Below are 17,768 nucleotides of genomic sequence, written 5' to 3'. Positions count from 1 at the left end.
GCGACCGCTGTGTATGTGTGAGAATCTACACAAATAGTCATGTTCCAGTTCATCCAGCTGTCTGACTCCAGGAGAGAATCAGAAAAACTCATCAACGAAGTTAGTAAAAATTTTTAGGCTCACTTCATCATCACCTACATTCTTTGTTCCTTCTGTTCTGGTTTCTAGGTCAGGCATGGAAATAATTCTTAGTCCTCACAGATGAAAAAGCAACACTACGCTTGCTGAGCTTTTGCCTGAGACAGTATTTATTACCTGACACAAAACGCTGCCGACAGACCTCTGAAGACACTTTTAATATTCAGTTTTGATGTAAAACTACTGATGGAGCTTGAGGTGCTCTGTATTTCAGACAGAGATAAATGCTAAATATTGGGCTGGCAGAATCGAGGGTTGTGATCTGGGAAGGAGTGGATAACTCTTGCTTTGAAAGCCTGTCCTCTGCATGGAGTTTCTGACCGCGCTCTTCTTGAAAAGCGTGTACTCTGTTTATTTCCCTTAGGATGGACTAAGAGGAAACATGATAACAAATGATGTAAGGAAGATGCGTAAGTTCCTGCCAGACAAGATCTAGGACTTGAACCGAGAGATAAACGATTTTAAATTTGCTTGTCTGTTAAGTGAAAATTTTGGACTGTGTGCCTCTTACTAAAGCATATTAATTTCTTTATTGACTAAGAGGGAGCAATTTAGTAACTTTGTTCTAAAACACACATCTTCTGCTTAAAGGCACTTACTGCAAATTGATTTGGAAAGAATAAAGCCTGATGTGTTACGAAATAAACCAATGTCAAGTGAGAATTAAACCACTCAGGTTTTCCCATATGTGCCTATTGCAGAGATCTTGTGTGTTTTGCAATATTTGATATTAACCATGGTTAATGATAAAATGGCAGTTCTTGTACATTCATAATGTTCTTAATGAACTGGGTGGAGGAACATCCATGGGCAGCTAGATGAAAAAAAATGCCACAGGTTCAAATCCACTCCAGATGCAGAGGGGTGGTAAAACAGAAGAAACGCGTGTCTGTCCTCAAACAACATTCCCCTTCTGGTGCACGTGTGTGACTGGCACAGCCTCGGCATGGTCTGGTACTTGCTGTGGCTCATCTGAAGTAGAAGGGAATACTCAGCTGCCCTTTCCTAGATAAAAGAATCAAGGAGTGGGTGTGTTTGGGCAAAGTTTGCGATCTGGTGAACTGCAAAAGTCGGTACCTTTGGGATTTGGTTACCAATGATTTTAAAAAGACCTGCATCATTACAGATGAGAAGATAATTCATTAGCTACTACTTACACTGCAAATTAACTGTAATTGGTCTTTAGACATAAATAGAAAAGTTCTATAATTTATTCCCCTGTCTTTGTTGCATCCAACTATTGTTAGATTTTAACTGCTTTGCTTGGATCCTTTCCCTGATTCCTGACTAAGACCTACTTTCTAACAAAATCTCAATTTTGATCTTACTCATTTGAAGTCAAACCTTTGAGACGATGGCTGTGTGTTCATCATTTTATGGCAGAAAGCTTTCCGAAGTTTCAGGGTCTTATGTTTTTTCCAAGAAAGACTAAGTTTAGGAGGTTCCACTACGGTAAAGTGGCATCCAATTTTGACTTAGACAAGACAAGAAAGTATTATTTCTTTATTGTCTATTACTCACAGCAGGGGCATCTTCAGCGTAATCTGCTTGCCTGTTCACCAGGCTTGGGTCTACAGCACTTGGAAGGCTTGGGTTGGATGCCCAAGCGATGAGGAGGCGAAGGCTGAGCGTGGCAGTGCCCGGTGGGAGCGATGGCCTCGGTGCCCCGTGTCGCTGGTGACTCTGGAGAGGCACCGTCTGCAGCCCCGCTTACCCCCGGCAGATGTTGCTCGGGGAGATGCTCTTCGCCTTTCCGGCAATACAGCGATTTGGGAGCTGCGTTCTCCCGAAGACGGGGCTCGGAACGGGCGGGCTGAAGAGGCTGCTAACTCTTTTCGTGTGGCCCGTGTGGAGGCCGGGCTCGCCCCCAGCCCCGCCGGGCCCTCGGGCCGAGGAGAGGCGGCGGGGCAGCGCCGAACGGGCCGCCTCGGGCAGGGGGAGGCCGGGCTCCAGCCGCAGGACGTCCGGAGCGGGCCTGGCGCCGGCGGGCGGGGGGCGGCCGGGGTCCGACCGGGGCCCAGCCCCGGGGGCGGGGCCGGGGGCAGTGCGGTTCCCTCAGAGCCGGGCCCGGAACGTGGCGCCGCGGGCCGGGCGGCTGCGAGCGGGATCGGCCCGGCGGGGGGCGGCGGCGGCCCCCTGAGGAGGAGAAGGAGGAGCCCGCAGCGCCATGGAGCAACAGGCGCCGCCGCCCGCCCCGCCGGGGGCCGTAGCGGGGGGCCGGGCTCGGCGACGGCGGGAGCGGGACGCGGAGCCTCCCCGGGTGAGTCGACGCCGGACGGGCGGCGGGCGGGAGCGGCGGCGGGAGCGGCCCCTCGGCCCGAGGAGGCGGGAAGGAGCCGCCGGGCCGGGCCGGGAGCGATCCCTGCCCGCGGACGTCGGAGGGAAGCTGCGGGGCGCGGGCGGGCCGCTGTCCCGGCCCGGAGGGGCCGGCGGGCCGCGGGGCGGCGGGATGGAGCCCGGCCGGCGGCGAGGTGAGGCGAGGGGCCGGGCGGCGGCGGGGCGGCTCCCCCGGCGGGTGCCCGGCGGGGCTCCGGGGCCGCCAGGCCTCGGATGCAGCCGCGGTGTCCCGGCCGAGCGCTCGGCTCCCCTCGCCCCGGAGCTCCCGACGGGCTGAGAGCGGCGCCGCCCGCCCGGGAGCCCCCGGCCCGCCCGGCGGGCCCGGGCCGCTGGGCTGCGGTGGGGAGCTCGGCGGCCGCCGGTCCTTGCGAGTGCCGGCGCTTGGCGGTCGCCGAGGGGGACGGGGGTGGGCTGCGGGACCTGCTGTCGCCTGTGGGCAAGTAATTCCATGACCGTGTTTTAGCCCGCTGGAGCAGGGAGCCTTCTGCGAGAGAGGGGACGCCACCAACGTGAAAACTGGCTTCTCTCCGGGCTGTAGGAGAAGCAAAAACTGCGCTTGTCTTGTGAAAATCTTGAAACTTTTTTTTGGTGTTTCAGATGTACTTTGTAGTGCTGCAGGGTTTATTACCCTGGTGGAACTAATGGTACAAACACACGTTCTCCAGCAGACCGTACCTCAGCTGGGCATCCCGGCCATTGGAAATGCTGTCAGTAACAGGGTTGTGGGAGCCTTATACGGACCTGTACCTTTGTTACAGGTTTGGAGTCTGGAGGCTGGATTCAGCCAGTGCATCTTGGATGACAGGAAAGGACCTTAATGCGGTTCTGTTCGTTCACTGGAATACAGATTGGCAATTAAGGATGAGGTGTGTTATCCCCATCAGCAGCCCATGCTCCTATAGTTTGATGTTGCAGCCATCGGGATGTCCCTGCTTGTCCCCAGAAAACTGGGAGTTGTAATGGCTGGGTGCCTCTGCCTTCCTGTCCTTCCTCCTCCTCTTTCCCTGGAGCAGTTAATGTTTATTTTTGGATGTCTTTCATTTTTTCTTGGAGGTTTGCACAGTCTTAGACACTGTTGTCCCTCTTGTGCTTTCTTCTGGTGTTGAACAAGAGCTCTTCAGGTGCTAATGAAACCCTTTATAGGTTCTTTGAAAAGAGTTTTTTGATAAATGGATGAGTGGGTGTGCCTTGAATATCGAAAGATTTCTGTCAGCAGTAGGGTTGGAAATCTAAACTTGTTTGGAGGAGGGGAATTTGTCTGATATAAATGCACAGTCATGTGTTTTCTGAAGTCCTAGGTCACACTAGTATATAAGACTACTGATTATTATTAGTAATAGCAATATTAATGATTTTTATTACTGATACTCTGTACTAGAAAATCTGAATTTTCAAGAGGTGAAATCCACTGCTGCGACAGCATCAGTCTGTGTACGTATTTCTATCTCTGACAAAACCACCACTAACCCACGTCCCTCAGCACCACGTCTACATGTCTTTTAAATACCTCCAGGGATGGTGCCTCAACCACTTCCCTGGGCAGCCTGGTCCAATGCTTGACAACCCTTTTGGTGTAGAAATTTTTCCTAATATCCATCCTAAACCTCCCCTGGTGCAACTTGAGGCCATTTCCTCTTGTCCTATCAAGTACCAACCTACCTGTCTGTCAGTGAACGCAGTTATTGCCATTGTGCTCCTGGGTGGCACGTGTCCCTTCAGAGAAGACAACAGTTGTAGTACAGCAATTGAATGGCTTGGGGCAGACCACAAAAACGTGGTCCGCCTGCTGCTCTAACAGGTCTTCCTTAAGCGACTTTCCTGTTGAGATGTGACTTTCCTGAGCTTTTGCTGTATTACGGATTCCTCAGCCCATCGTTACTGTGTCTGCCCGTGTCTGACTGATGGTTCAGCGGAAAAGGTCAGATTCTTCATTAATAATCGATAATTTAATTATTATTCACAGTAACTAAATTCAAGGCTTGTGCTCCCTTTATTTAGCTTATACTGGATCTTTCTTTTACATTAATGATAGGTCTGTTGGATGGCAGTGGGAGCAAACGACTCTTTAGGCTTAGGAGGTCAACTTTTATTTCTTTTCTATGTCTCCGTGTCATACTGACATGAGAAAGAGAGTTCCTTTCTGCTTTAATCTCTCATTCTTCTTCATCGCAATTTTTGCATTACTTTTCACTTCTTCTGTACAGTGTTTTCACTTTTTCTCCTATTCTTTAAGAATTTTGACTCTTTCATATTCTTCCTTTGAAATAATTGACAGTAACACACTGTATGTTGATGCCGAGGGCCTGTTCCTGATCTCTAAGGGCGCTCTCTAACGAGGTTAGCAACGACCTGGAAAATTTCAACTTCTGAGTTTGTCTTAGGCTTTCAGCATGCTCAGACACAAACTTGAGTTGGCATTCGTTAATTTACTTTTGAAGGTTATCTCTGAGACCAGTGAAACTAGATTTTTGGGGTTTTTTTTCTGAGAAAAGGAAAAAGGTAAATGTCCCCCGTTCAGTTAGAGTCTGTTTTGCAGGCTGCGTGAACGCATCACGCGGGGCTCCGTGGCCTGTGTGTTTGACATCGTTGTGCTAAAGTTTCAGTAAGTATATGCTGACTTCCAGCTGCTCTTACAGTGGAAGCATTCTGAATACATAAAACTAAATAATCTATCTATATTATAAGTACATAAATATATTATACAATATATATTTCATGTATTTTTTCTAACTTCCAACTAACTGACTGTCGGTGTTGTATAAGGATTGGTCTGTTCTAGGCATCTCTAATGCATCTATTACAGTGGATCCAGCCTTCTATGGCACAGACATAACTTTTAGACAGTCTTGTCTCTCTCTTTATTTAAAAATTAAAATCTTAAGAGTTGAGTATTTTGTGTTTGCTTTCAGTTGCTGTTAAATTATGATGAAAGCACTGTTCTTAATTTCAGAGCGGGTTTTTTAAAAATTTAAATGTTCTTTACAGTACTTGAGAATTCAGTTAGAACTTACTGAACGTTCAAGGTGTATGTGTCATTTCAATTTCATGTTCAATAGACCTCTGTGAATTTATTTCATGTTTTTAATTACTTTTTTAATCCATTATTACTATTGTCATTTGTAACACCTGGGATAATTCTGCATTTTAACTATATGGCATGTGTAAGATTACTTCAGTTGGTTTTCTTTTATCTTCTGCCTGTTTGATGCCTCTCTGTTTCTGTAAAATAGTGAATAATTGTTCCCTTTATCTTCCCCGTGCTTTTCTCAATTTTTATAGGCATTTGACTGACTTCCTTCAATTCTTTTCTAACTTTCATAGACTGTCTTTGGATATGAGCCTGATCCATGTCTGATTATCTGTTACCCATCTCTTACCTTTTCTGCTTGTGTATCCTTATGTGTTTGGTGGTGGGATCAAAACTGAACGCGGTGTTTAGAACGCGCTTCCTATTGTAGCTTTTGAGAATGGCATAATTGTTTCCTGTTCCTCCTTTCCCAGAGGTGCTCATTCTTTTCCTTGTCTCTTTGCCTGTTCATGAGCACGGAGACAACGTTTCCAGGAGAATTTCTCCAAGGACTCTAAAATGTCTTTTGTGAGGGGGAAGGGGATGTTTGGGGCCAGTTATTGTGATAACAACTAAGGATTTCTTTTTTTCCCAGTCACTTTGCATTTACTGATATTGAGTGTCATCTGCTACTTATTTCCCAGAGTACGCTGAAGAATCCTCTGTGCTCTGGGCAGTTAGTTTTACATTTGGCTGTCACTTTGCTTCCTTAGTTTGTGGTTTCAGTAGCTGACCTGTGCCTGGAGCAGTTTGGGTTAGATCGTGGAGAGGCCCTGAAAGTTGTATGCCACAGTCAGAAAATAAGAAAGACAAATCTTGAATTCGAGGTCTTTGATTCATTAGGCAAATTTGCCCAGAAATTTGTGAGTGCCGTCCACACTCATGTTGTCCCTCATCTTCTCTCTTGCCCATATAGCCTTGTATGCATTTTCGAGTCTGCTGATGGGTACGGCTGCCGTCGAGAGGCACCAGCAGAGCCCTGAGGAAGAGGCTGCAGGATACTGTTTCAGAGCTCAGATAAATTGGTGGGTTTTGGTGGTTAATCCTTTAGAGTAAGGTAAAACCTGTCTTTTACACTGAACGTACCTGACCGGTTGTGTGTTGGGGAAAATCTCTCTTAATAAGCCTTACACATAACTGACTGAAGCTTTGAAACATTAACCTGCTCCCTGTTTTCTCAGAAGTTCACGAAAGAAGGGTTTATTTGTACATAATAAATAGTACATATAATGGGAAATAAAATAATCCTGCGATGAGACACTGCTCACCTTATAAAAAGGACCATAGTTTTTATTATCTTTTAGTACAACGTGGTCCAGAAGGATCAAGGACCTCGTGGACACAGGTACTCAAAGGAGGAGTCGCCCGCTCTCGGTGAGCTTCCCAGGGAATTTGAGATGCAGCGTAACCAAGAGGTCCAATAATCAGAAAACCAGGAGAGGGAGAGCGACTGTAACCCAGGCTGACTTATGCATGGCTCATGAAGAGCTTGTATAAAAAGTTATATACAGAAAGATTGTCATGGTCTCTTTCGGCTGTGTCCTTATCCATCTCTAGTTGGTGCAGCATCATTAATTGATGTGCCTTAAGGAAGGACTGAGAAGAGCTTTGAGGTGACTGATTTGGGGAAAGTGAGGATAAAGAATTTGCAATAACTTGATGCGTACTGCCCGTGCCTTTTCAGTTACTGTAAACAATCCCATTTGGCACGAGAGCCGCGAGAAGATTGCGTTACATACATGATCCAAATAGTATTTTGCAGAGTGTTTGCAGAGAAACCAGGTTAGTTTCTCAATAGTATTTAAAAATAGCTTCTGTACAACTTAGTTATTTCTTGCGTTTGGAGTATTTACCTGAAAATAGAATTTTATTTCTTAACTGGAGTATTTTGCAAAAGTGTAAGTGAGGGCATAATTCAGTCTGCTTCACCTTTAGTTTTTAAAATTAGGTATGAACCAAAAAGCACTGTTTAAATTTAGCTATGGATTGCATAGTTGTTGTTACAATTTTTAGCAACGTGTAGCATAGCTCAAATTAGAGTGGATCTAACTGATGTTACAATTGCAGATCTCTCCAAGTTCAGTTTTGGAAGCTCACAGTTGCTTCTCATTTTTAGAAGATTCTTTAGAAAAGACGTATTTTTCTTTAGAAAATTGTGTATAAGCTTCAGTTAAAAAAAAAAAAAAAACAAAACCAATAAATCAATCTCCTTCCTGTTAATAAGTTTGTCTTTAAAATATTTTTGTCTCCAATTGCAATGGAAAACCAAAGTAGTAAAATATTTGCAGAACAATACGCTCCAGAAGCATCGACATATATTCCATTAGGAAATTTACTAAAATGTGGTTGTTTTTTTAATAGAATAGTGCTGTAAGTTATGGTTTTATATTCATAGTATTCATTCCTTCTGATTTATTTATGCTTTTAGATAAGTTACAGCTTTTTTATGATACAAAAATAGAGTTTCATGAATATCTAAAAATCCCTTCTAGAATTGTATTTAAAAAATCGGAAGTTTGACTTCTATTTTACCTATTAGTCTGTGAAAATATAATTTGCTGGGTTTTTTTTTTCCCTATAATATAGATTTACCAGAGGAAATGAAAACCCTATCTGTCAGAGGAGTATTTCCTGACGCTTGTAGGAGTACTTTAGACTGAAGTAGATGTCGGGTGAGATACCCTGGTAATTAACACAGAATGAATGCTGGACTTTAAAAACTGCAGGACACTGAAAATGACAGAAGCGACAGAAGTTTGTAGGGTTCCCTTCATATCGCTTCGGCTGGATGGAAGGTGACTTTAGCAGCCTGTCTGGTGGATGCTGGCAGTGTTTTTGTTTTCACTGAGGCATCAAAATTGTGTAGGTGTATTTTAGCTGGTAGCGCACGGCGTGAGGGTCTGTTCCCATTGACCCGCTTATGGGGTGTGGATATTACATTGCTGAGATTTAAGGAAAGGTTTTCCTGTATCTGTGACGACGTCCTCCAGCAATACTTCATAGCAATTTCTGAAGACAAAATACAGTTTAGAAAAATCTAGTAGCCTGGATAGCTGTTGTGCACGTCCTATGGTGGCTTAAACTTTCGATTTCAGTGGCCTTTCATTTCTTTGCACACTATTTCTGTTAAAACCCTGTTCCCGTTGGGGTTCGGTTGCGCGTGGCCTGGCGAGGTTTTGTGGCTATTCCGAAGGGCGGGCGGGCTGGAGTTACAGATTTAAGCTGATCTTGGAAACCCGTATTTAGAACAAGTAACTGTCACTTTGTTTCAGAATCCATTTGGAATGCCAGTTTTTCTGCTTGCCTCTTTCTTTTTGGTTTTTTCCTCTTTCCAGTGCTTCATTGAGTATCTTGTGCTATTTAGAAAAGTTAAAATACAAAAACGCTACATATCACGCTTAAAGTATTTTTTTGAAAGCTATAACAGACTTTCTTAAAAAGATGTCTTAATTATGGACTTGCCACCCAAGACACCATCAGTATAAGGCATATTTATTTGAATTGTGTAGCATTAAATAAGATGGATTAGATACAAACTAACAAGCTCGGAGGTGTCGGATGCGTTGTTCTTTGATCAAGCATTCTCTCCCTGCTGTTGTACCACGTTGTTTTCCTGTGTCCTCTTGTCTTGGAACAGAATTTGGATTTGCTGTTAATCTCTTCTCACTCATCTTATTGGAACTCAACGGGAATCTGCTCCCTACCGTTCTCTGGACGGTGATGTGCTGTTCAGACAGTCAGATCTTTCAGCGTGTACAGGCACTAACTTATTTTATTTGCTAAATTTTCTGTCTCTATAGAGGACTAAGTTTAGCAAGCTTGAATCTGGAAGATAAAGGTTCTTGTAATGTAGGTTTTTCTGTGCGTTCAACTTACTGTTTGCTTTGGGGCTTGGGAGTTCGTTTGTTTTTGAAAAAGACTGAAGAAAATTGTGGGTGTTTTTAGCACTCACCTTGAGTGGTCAGTAAGGTTGAATCTTGAGCGCCTTCTGCAAGAAGAGGGGGCTTTTTCAGCAGTGAAGGGAATTGATTGCTGAGTCTAATCTGAAGCAGATCCTGCGGGAGCTTCTGTCTAACGTGACCCCTGCAGTAGGAGCTGGTTTCAGGTGCCCTGTGCTGGTTTGGAGAAGTGATGCTGAGGAGCTTGTGGCATCTTCTTTATTAGAAATACGTGAGCTCCTACCTGGAATTCTCTCTGCTAGATCCTCTTCTGCACTTCATTAAACCCTTTTTGTTCCACTGCACTAAGGAACTTCTGCTTCTTATTTAGCGTTGGTTTAGTGCGTACAAGTACCTTCTATAACAAAGTGTTAGGCAGCCTAAACGTGCATTGCCGTCACCTTCCACTGTGTTAGTAGAAGAGGAGTCGTGACTGGAAAGCAAGGGTGGCTTTTTAATGAGTACTTTTTGTGTGTTGGTACCATCATAGTAATCTTTTTTTATTTGTGGTTTGAGTGCCAGAGTGACTCAGTTTTGTTCTGTGGTTCTTTCTTTTACCTAATGATGTTTTACTGCCTGACGTAGTTCTCATGATAGCAGGAATTAAATAATACCATGTTCCAGAAATTACCATCATAGTTTCCTTTAGAATAGTTTCATTTTTTTTTTCATGAGATTATTTAGCTTCACAGGATATTAGAGGCAGAAACCACTTTACTTGGACTGAGAGGACGTCTCCTCATGGATTCTCCTCCTTCTTACAGGCTCACAGTATGATTCTGGGAAGATCATTAGCAGCTTTCCGTTTTCATTTGTTCCTGTGTAACAGACAGAAGAGACAGCTATTGTTTGACTTGTGCATTCTTGAGTCTTACTAGAGCTCCTTGAGATCGTGCCTCATGAGAGATGCCCTCGTAGAGCCCTCTCTGCACGGTGCCCGGTGACTTGGTGAGCTGGCAAAGGCCGCTCCAGACACGGCCCTTCTGCAGCTGCAAGTACCTTTGGAGCCTCCAGCTGGAGGCAGTTGTAGCTGTAGCTGTTAAGGAATCTGTTCCTTGAAGTATTTATCTTCTAAATAACCTAAGTTCATGACTAGTTCTGGTACTCTTGTATCTGTAAGCTGCAGCTGTTTGCTCTGAATGTGATGAAAGAACGGAAACTACACAACGTTTGGTTATTTTTCATTGTCCCTGATACAAGCCAATCACCAGGAAATACAATGAGAGACAGAGGCCACCTTTAAAAATACAACTGAGGAACTGGAGTAGTTTATTTGATATGTTGTACCCTTAAACTTGGCATTGTTTAACCAAAGAACTGTTTCTTGTGTGAACAACATGAGCAGTGGTTAAACTAGAGATCACCTTGGCTGAATCTGTTGGGCACTGTTACTGGTAGGTTGAGCTCAATGGTTCAAAGTAGTAAGATTTGGAAGCAAAATTGTTTCCTTTGCAGTCTGCACTAGACACTGTAATAAAGGAGGAACCCGAAAGAGATATTCGGGCTTTCTGCTGAGAGATTCATGTTTTCTAATCTGGTTATGTTTGTGACTAACTGATCAGATTCATTTATTCCAGTCTGTGTCCTGCTTCTTTCACTCTTCATGTTGATGGGAATTGGCTGGTTTTAGCACATCACAATGAATTAATCCCTGAGTGGTCAACGCAGCCAGTTTTGTTAAGGGAAGTTATGGTTGCAGTTGATTATTTAAATTAAGCTAGGTTTATAGTTTTTAAGAATTTGAAGGATATTGTTCTCTGCTGAGACGATATCACCTATCTCTCTTAATACCAGTTCTTGTGGACTTCAGATACTCTCAGTGGAGCCCTTTCACCTTTAGAGTTGACAAAAATGTCTATGATGACTAAAAAAAAACACCCCAATTTTTCATGACCAACGTACCTATAAATGAATGCTACATGGTACGGCCACCTGGGAGGAAGCTGCAGTGACGATGTAGGTCTCATCACCAGACAAGAGAACAAAACAAATACTTTTTTTGATCCTCTAATTGTGGCGCAAAGACAATGCGTAGTTTAGAAACCAGGGAGTAGTAGTTCCCTGGTACCTCCAGCCATCTCTGGCCTTCTGGGGGCTAATGAGCTTCTCAGGGTTTCCTGATCTTTGTGTTTGAGCATCTACTCGTGTAATAGCTGCTGAATCGTCATACTCTGTTCTTGCAGCTTCTCAGGTCACGGAAGACTGACCACACGATGAAGCTTATGGTCAAATACACACAAATGTGTGAGTTATCGCACTGCGTGGCATGAAACAATGTGTTCAGCTCTAACATTGGGGCTGTTGCTCAGAGTAGAGCAATTTTCCTGCCAGTACTTGAGAATATATGAAGTTGCTGTTTGTAAACTTTATTGAAGTAGCAAAGAAGTATGCCAGGGCATTTAAAGATGTACTGCATATGGAATGAATTTTCAAGGATGCAGAAACTTGCTTTTTATAGTGCTGTTCATAATAATAATAATAAGTCGTCAAGCTACATATTAGCTTATATTAGTAGGAGTAGTATATAAAGGGCAACTACACAGATGAAATGAACAAAGTTTTTGGTTTGGTCTGCTGGAGGCAGGATGAGAAACAGCACATTTACTGATACAAAGGAGATTTGGGGTGCATATTAGGAAAAATATTTTAATGATGAAAACCATGAAGCAGCGTAATGAGATTGCCTGAATAAAACATGGAGTCTCCTTCCGCAGAGGAGTTTAGAAACAGCTTGGACAAACACCTGTCAGAAAAAAACGAGTATAATCATAAGGAAAAGAAGAGATCAGTAGCTTCTAATTTGATGCTTTTCTACTGTTGTTGTTTGACTTAAGGGGGCGGGGGGAAGAAAAGTCTATAGGCCATTTCAATGGTTGAGACAGGATGTCAGTTTGCAGCTTGCTTCCCTTTCCACCTAAAAATATGCCTGGGCTTGCTCTGGTAATGTATTTAAGCCCTGCAGTAGTTGTGTTGTGGTAACAATATGTGATATTCTTAACCTTTTTCTGTCTGCAGGACTAAAAATGGAGGACACCAATCTCAATTATAGTAGTCTATGCCTTTAATGAATATTTCCAAGTACTTTGTACGTTACCGTATGTACATGTTGCCTGTCGCCAGATACGATTACTGCAGAATTCACAACTGTCTCGTACTCAGAGTTGCACAAAGATATTTTTGCTGAGTTTTTGAGGGTCATTAGGAGAGAGTAGAGTATACACAACAAAACCAGTTACTTACTGCAAATGACTGGCTGAAGAAAATAAGGAATGTAAAATGTTAAATGAGGAGATGGGGTGTACCAGAATCAATGGAACTAGGACTTTCTACAGCTTACTTTAAATAATAATCTTTATAATTAGAAGCTTAAACCTATTTTTTTTGTTATTTGGCACTGTCTGAAGTTGACAATCCGGGAGGGTGGCTCTGCCAATGATGACTGTTCTGTTGCTAAAATAAATTGTGTGCCCCACTAATTTCTGTGAGCATACCCAGTTCCAAAGACTCATCCGTCCCTTCCTGTTCAGGAACAATTTGGAGCCTGCAGGTAGCTGGATAATGGAGATTTGTGAGCAGATGTACCGGTGCCAGTTCTTGATTTGAAGAGAGTTTATATGTTTATCTATTCTCTGTGCACGTATGTGCTTCTGTGTGACCTACGTATCAAACTTTGTCTATACCAGCATCGTCTTCACATTCACACCTGCCATAAACTCCTTACCTGGTGGCTATGCTTGGTGGCGTAGAATCAAATAGTACAGCTGAGGAGGAAAAACTGGTGAATATGTGGAGTACGGTACATTAAAATAGACTACAACTAGTCTTATGCCAGAAGAAGGCAATGTGGCTTTTAGAACACATCCTTCATAGGGAAGGGTATGCTGTTATAAGGCTCTTTTCAGTTACTTCTGTACCCCCCAAAGAGTCAATAGATAAACAATATACTTTTTTAAGAACCTGATTCTGAATTCATAATTTGTTCTGCAGTAATGCTGGTGTCTTTAATTTCTACTGTACAGTTCCTAATTTTTTTTTTTCCTTTTTTGAGTAGCATTTCTTAACACTAACATATAATTTCTCCTTTCCTTCCCCCCCTCACAGATTTCTTTGTTTGGATCAAAGTCTTTTGGAGGAAGAAGTCCTGACAGTCCCATGTTGAGCAAAGCTGAATTTGTTGAGAAAGTTCGCCAGAGCAACCAGGCTTGCCATGATGGCGATTTCCATACAGCAATCGTGTTGTACAATGAGGCTTTGGGAGTTGATCCTCAGAACTGCATCCTCTACAGCAACCGTTCGGCAGCCTACATGAAAATCCAGCAGTATGACAAGGCCCTGGATGATGCAATCAAAGCACGGCTTCTAAATCCCAAATGGCCAAAGGTAAGAAAGGGTATTTTTTTTTTTTTCTGGGGAAGGAGTAACTCCATTGGGATTATTATTCACATACGTAATAACACCTGATGTAAACAAGTGCATATATTTCTGTACTAGTCTGGTTTTGCTAAAAGCTCCAGATAATAATATCTTTTGTGTTTAAAAGTTGTTTGACTTGAATTTCCTGTTGGGTGTTAAACTCTTTTCTGCTTAACCATACTTTTCTGCAATGGGGGTATGATACTATTTTACTATTCTAAACCAGCGTGGTTTTTGGGTTTTGAAGACCAGACGTCTCTTTTAATGTTAAACGCAGTCAGCATTCGGTTGCATCCAGGAACGCTTTGTTGGAAAACTTTGAGAGGTAGCATGGAGGTCCTTATTAGTAGTGGAGCAATAACGCCTTTCAAAGTAGTGTTCAAAGAGTGTTTACGTGTAGTATATTTCGGATAAACATTTGAAGAAATGTGTATCCTAGCAATGTTTATCCTAGTAAGATCTGACTATGCAAAAGGAAACGGTTTGTAAAGAGTAAATGGTGTTGGTTGCCTGTTCCTTCTGGGGTTGCATCCCACCAGCTGCAGTCGATTGCTCCAGTAGGCGACTCACTTGGGGCCAGCCCTTTACATGCAAATCAATTATAATAGCTTCTGCTCTGGATCCCATTTCTCCTGTCAGTCCCTCACACGGTCTTACTGGCCACTTTAGCTAAAGATGCAATTTAAGAGTGGATTCATCACCCAGATTCCTCTCCTCAGAAATGATGGCAGGTAGCAGCCGTAATGCTCTCCATCAGCTGGACTCCAAACTAATGAGCTAAGTTTCCTTTTATTTCAAAGCAGATCAGTGTAAGTCTTGTATTCTGTTTTTCAGTTGTTTATTAGCTTATAGAAAATCCTTCCCATACGCTTCTTTAAGGCTTTGTTAATTATTTTACCCGTAGTCCAAGCACAAATCCAAACTCTGCTCGTTATCAGGTCCAGGTGTTGAGATTGTGTTGTTGAATTTTAAATCAACATTGCTTGCTCTCCCTTTTCTCATTGGCCGTTGCCTGCACCTTGTCTGGATATTTAGTAGTCCGTTAACTGAAAACATGAGTATTAGCCTAGTGGCCAGTTGCTGAGCAGTTACATTTCCAAACTCCTCAGCATTTCATTTGCTGTGCTGCAGTGAGTAGACACACTGTTATTTCATGCCTGCAAAGTATATTTCCATATGGAAAGTGGAAGCTGTTTTATAAAAAATACATATAAAATAGTGTCCTTTCCACTCAGAACACAGGATGTTTTTCCTAGGTACATGTATATGGTTTGGGGATTCAGTGCTGTGAAAGCTATTTCCGCAGCTCCTGAGACATCACCTCTCTAACGGAGGCGTGTGTCTGCTCGTTCCACCTCAGAAGGAATGACAGGGGTTGCAGCAGCCGAGCATGTTTGAAGGCAAAAGGCTGGTGGTGTCTTTTCATCAGAACAATCTGTGTGCACGATGTCACGTTTGTCTCAGGCATCAGTCACGTGCCAGCTGTGACAGCTTGTCTGCTGGACTGCCAGGCGTGTCCTCCTTTGGTAATTCTCTCCAGGAGAGCGAGCATCCCGCAGGTGTTTTGGTTTGATGTTGTCTTTCTGAAGGAAAAGAGCCTGACTTTTATTCTCCCTCTCCCCAGTCAAAATTTGGTATCTTAACTCTGGAATTTCTGGAGTCAAGAAACTGCATTTTTACACAAACTTTCTCACTCTAAGTTTCTCTCTTTAGTGAGACCAGAAGCTGCTTTGGAAAGAAGTTATTGAAAGTGTTTCCTAAAGCTCTGCTCACTCATAATCACAAAAGGAGGACCATGGGCCAGGGAAGACCCTTCCCTTTTGTTGATCCTATTTTTTGGAGTTGCCGTCTTCAATTGCAGCACTTCAATTTGTGTTTTATTTTCACGTTTTACTTTCACACTTACCTTTTGTACTTTCTTTTTCTTTTCACTTTTACACTGCTGTTTAATCTTTCTTAAGGAGCTTTAATGTGTTGTCCCTGTTATTTTTACTAAGCCTGTCTGCAATTTATTGTTTGTATCGGTCCATGTTAGAAAGAAACTCTTGCTTTGGCAGGAATATGACTTACAAGCTTGTAAGGTTTTTTTTTGTTTTTTTTTTCTTTTCCTTTTTTTTTTTTTGGTCATTAACTTCTGCCTTATATTACCTAATGTCTTGAAAGATTTTGCATAGATTTCTATGAAGGAATGCGTTTAAAAGAAGAAAACTGCATTACTGTCATTAAACTCTAGATTTCCAGGTCAGTTGTCTGGACGCGGGGAGGTAAAGAGTATAAAAGCAAGGGCGCTTTTGCTTGGTTTTGTAGCCTGTTTCTAAGAAGTCTGGTAGTGATTTACTATAGAGCACACTTAGATGAAAAGTTATGAAAAGACTTCATAAAAGAATACTTTCAAAATGCCAGTCACAGGTAGAAGTATAACAAGACTTTTGAAATGAGTCAATTTGTGGATCAAAACAGAAAATTAGATGGAATAGAAGATTTACTAGCTAAAAGGTTAGCTGTGTTAAGTGAAGCCATTATTATTGGTCTGTTAAATACAGAAATAATAGACTATGTATTGATACAGTACTAAGGTGGAGTAGTTTTTAAAAAAAACCAGCAAAAATAATTTTTAGTAATGAAAAAAATTAGATTTTTTTTTAGGTAGACTATATTATTGAGTTAAAAACATGAAATAACTTGGTTTCGATTCTAGTTCTGCTACTAAATGTCCACCTGACCTCGAGCAAACTTTATTTCTTTGTTTATTCTTTTTTTTTTTTTTTTACAAAAAGGTGAGGAGTCACTTTTAGACAACACTTTGAGCCTTATCGGTGGAAACAGTAGTGGAGGACCTAAATGATGTTGTTATGATGATGTAGCATCTGTTCTTGCTTTGTTGCATCAATGTGTAAAGGCTGTCTTGCTCCGTGATCCAAACCGTTTATATACTTAGAAAGTTACTGTCAGTTAGAAATAGAGGAGTCAAGCTTTGGCAGGCTTTCTGTCCTGAGTAAAGCTCATCCCCAGTCCCTGTTTATCTTTTCACAGTGGTATCTTTAGTTTGCTTGATTTGATTTCACTTGGACCGAAGGTGCAGTAATGGCATAAACACAGAATGAATTTCGGTTCAAGGCCTTTCATTAGCTGGACTGAAGGTCATTAAGGTGTTGAAGAGGAAACGACTTGTAGAGGTCAGAGTTTGACTGCACCGTCTGCCTTCGTTTGCGCAGTTACGATGGGAGTCTCATAGAAATGGCTTGGCAGGGAGCGCGACTTGGCTTTTAAAAAGGAGCCATCGTGCTACTACAGTAATTGAGATAATGAAAACCCACAGCTGAATGAATTATTTTTTTATCCTCTTTGTGTTGATTCCATCTGGAATTGTGATTTTCACGCTCTTCTACACAGTACTTCCCTTTTGCTTTGAATTGTTGTTTCCACAGAAATCATCTGCAATGACTTAGGTTTTAGAAGAAAATGAAAAATTTTGCCAAGCTCTGTTTGTCATTAATTTGGCTGCTCCACAATGAGAGTGACTGTTGGCTTAAGACATCTGTATCTACAAATTGAGGCCAGTCGCTGCCACTACATCTTCATTCTGTCTCGTGGATTTGTGTTAGTTTGGTGAGGACGAGTTGCTTTAGTCGCTGAATCTGACTCTGCGAGTCTCATCCCAGGAGCTCTTCTCCGTTAAATGTTCCTTTCCAAGCCTTCAGCCCTCTCCGTCTTGTTTCCTCCATTGTGGATTTGTTAATCTCTCTTCACGTGCCCTTTCCTGTTCCTGGTGAGTGCCCATTTTTTTCCCCAGTTTGCCTGATTCTCCAAGTAATTTATTTAATAAATCATTTTTTTTTTCTCTTAGACACCTAAATATCATTTTCTTTCTTTCA

The 17,768-nt window shown here is 42.6% G+C and overlaps 1 protein-coding gene across 2 annotated transcripts in view; it reads left to right on the top strand.

Annotated features, from left to right (window-relative positions):
* Positions 1–2,236: 2,236 nt before the first annotated feature.
* Positions 2,237–17,768, top strand: part of TTC28 (tetratricopeptide repeat domain 28) — a 173,289-nt gene continuing 157,757 nt past the window's right edge. For both annotated transcript variants that reach the window (XM_074607074.1, XM_074607073.1), the window contains exons 1-2: positions 2,237–2,398; positions 13,582–13,860. In XM_074607074.1, coding sequence (XP_074463175.1) covers positions 2,306–2,398; positions 13,582–13,860 — 372 coding nt within the window. In that variant the 5' untranslated portion in view covers positions 2,237–2,305. The remainder of the gene's footprint in view (positions 2,399–13,581; positions 13,861–17,768) is intronic.

This window comes from Larus michahellis, chromosome 13 (genome assembly GCF_964199755.1).
Source record: "Larus michahellis chromosome 13, bLarMic1.1, whole genome shotgun sequence".
Classification (NCBI taxonomy): domain Eukaryota; kingdom Metazoa; phylum Chordata; class Aves; order Charadriiformes; family Laridae; genus Larus; species Larus michahellis.
Note: the sequence above shows the minus strand (reverse complement) of the source record. Positions and strands in the feature narration are given on the sequence as shown.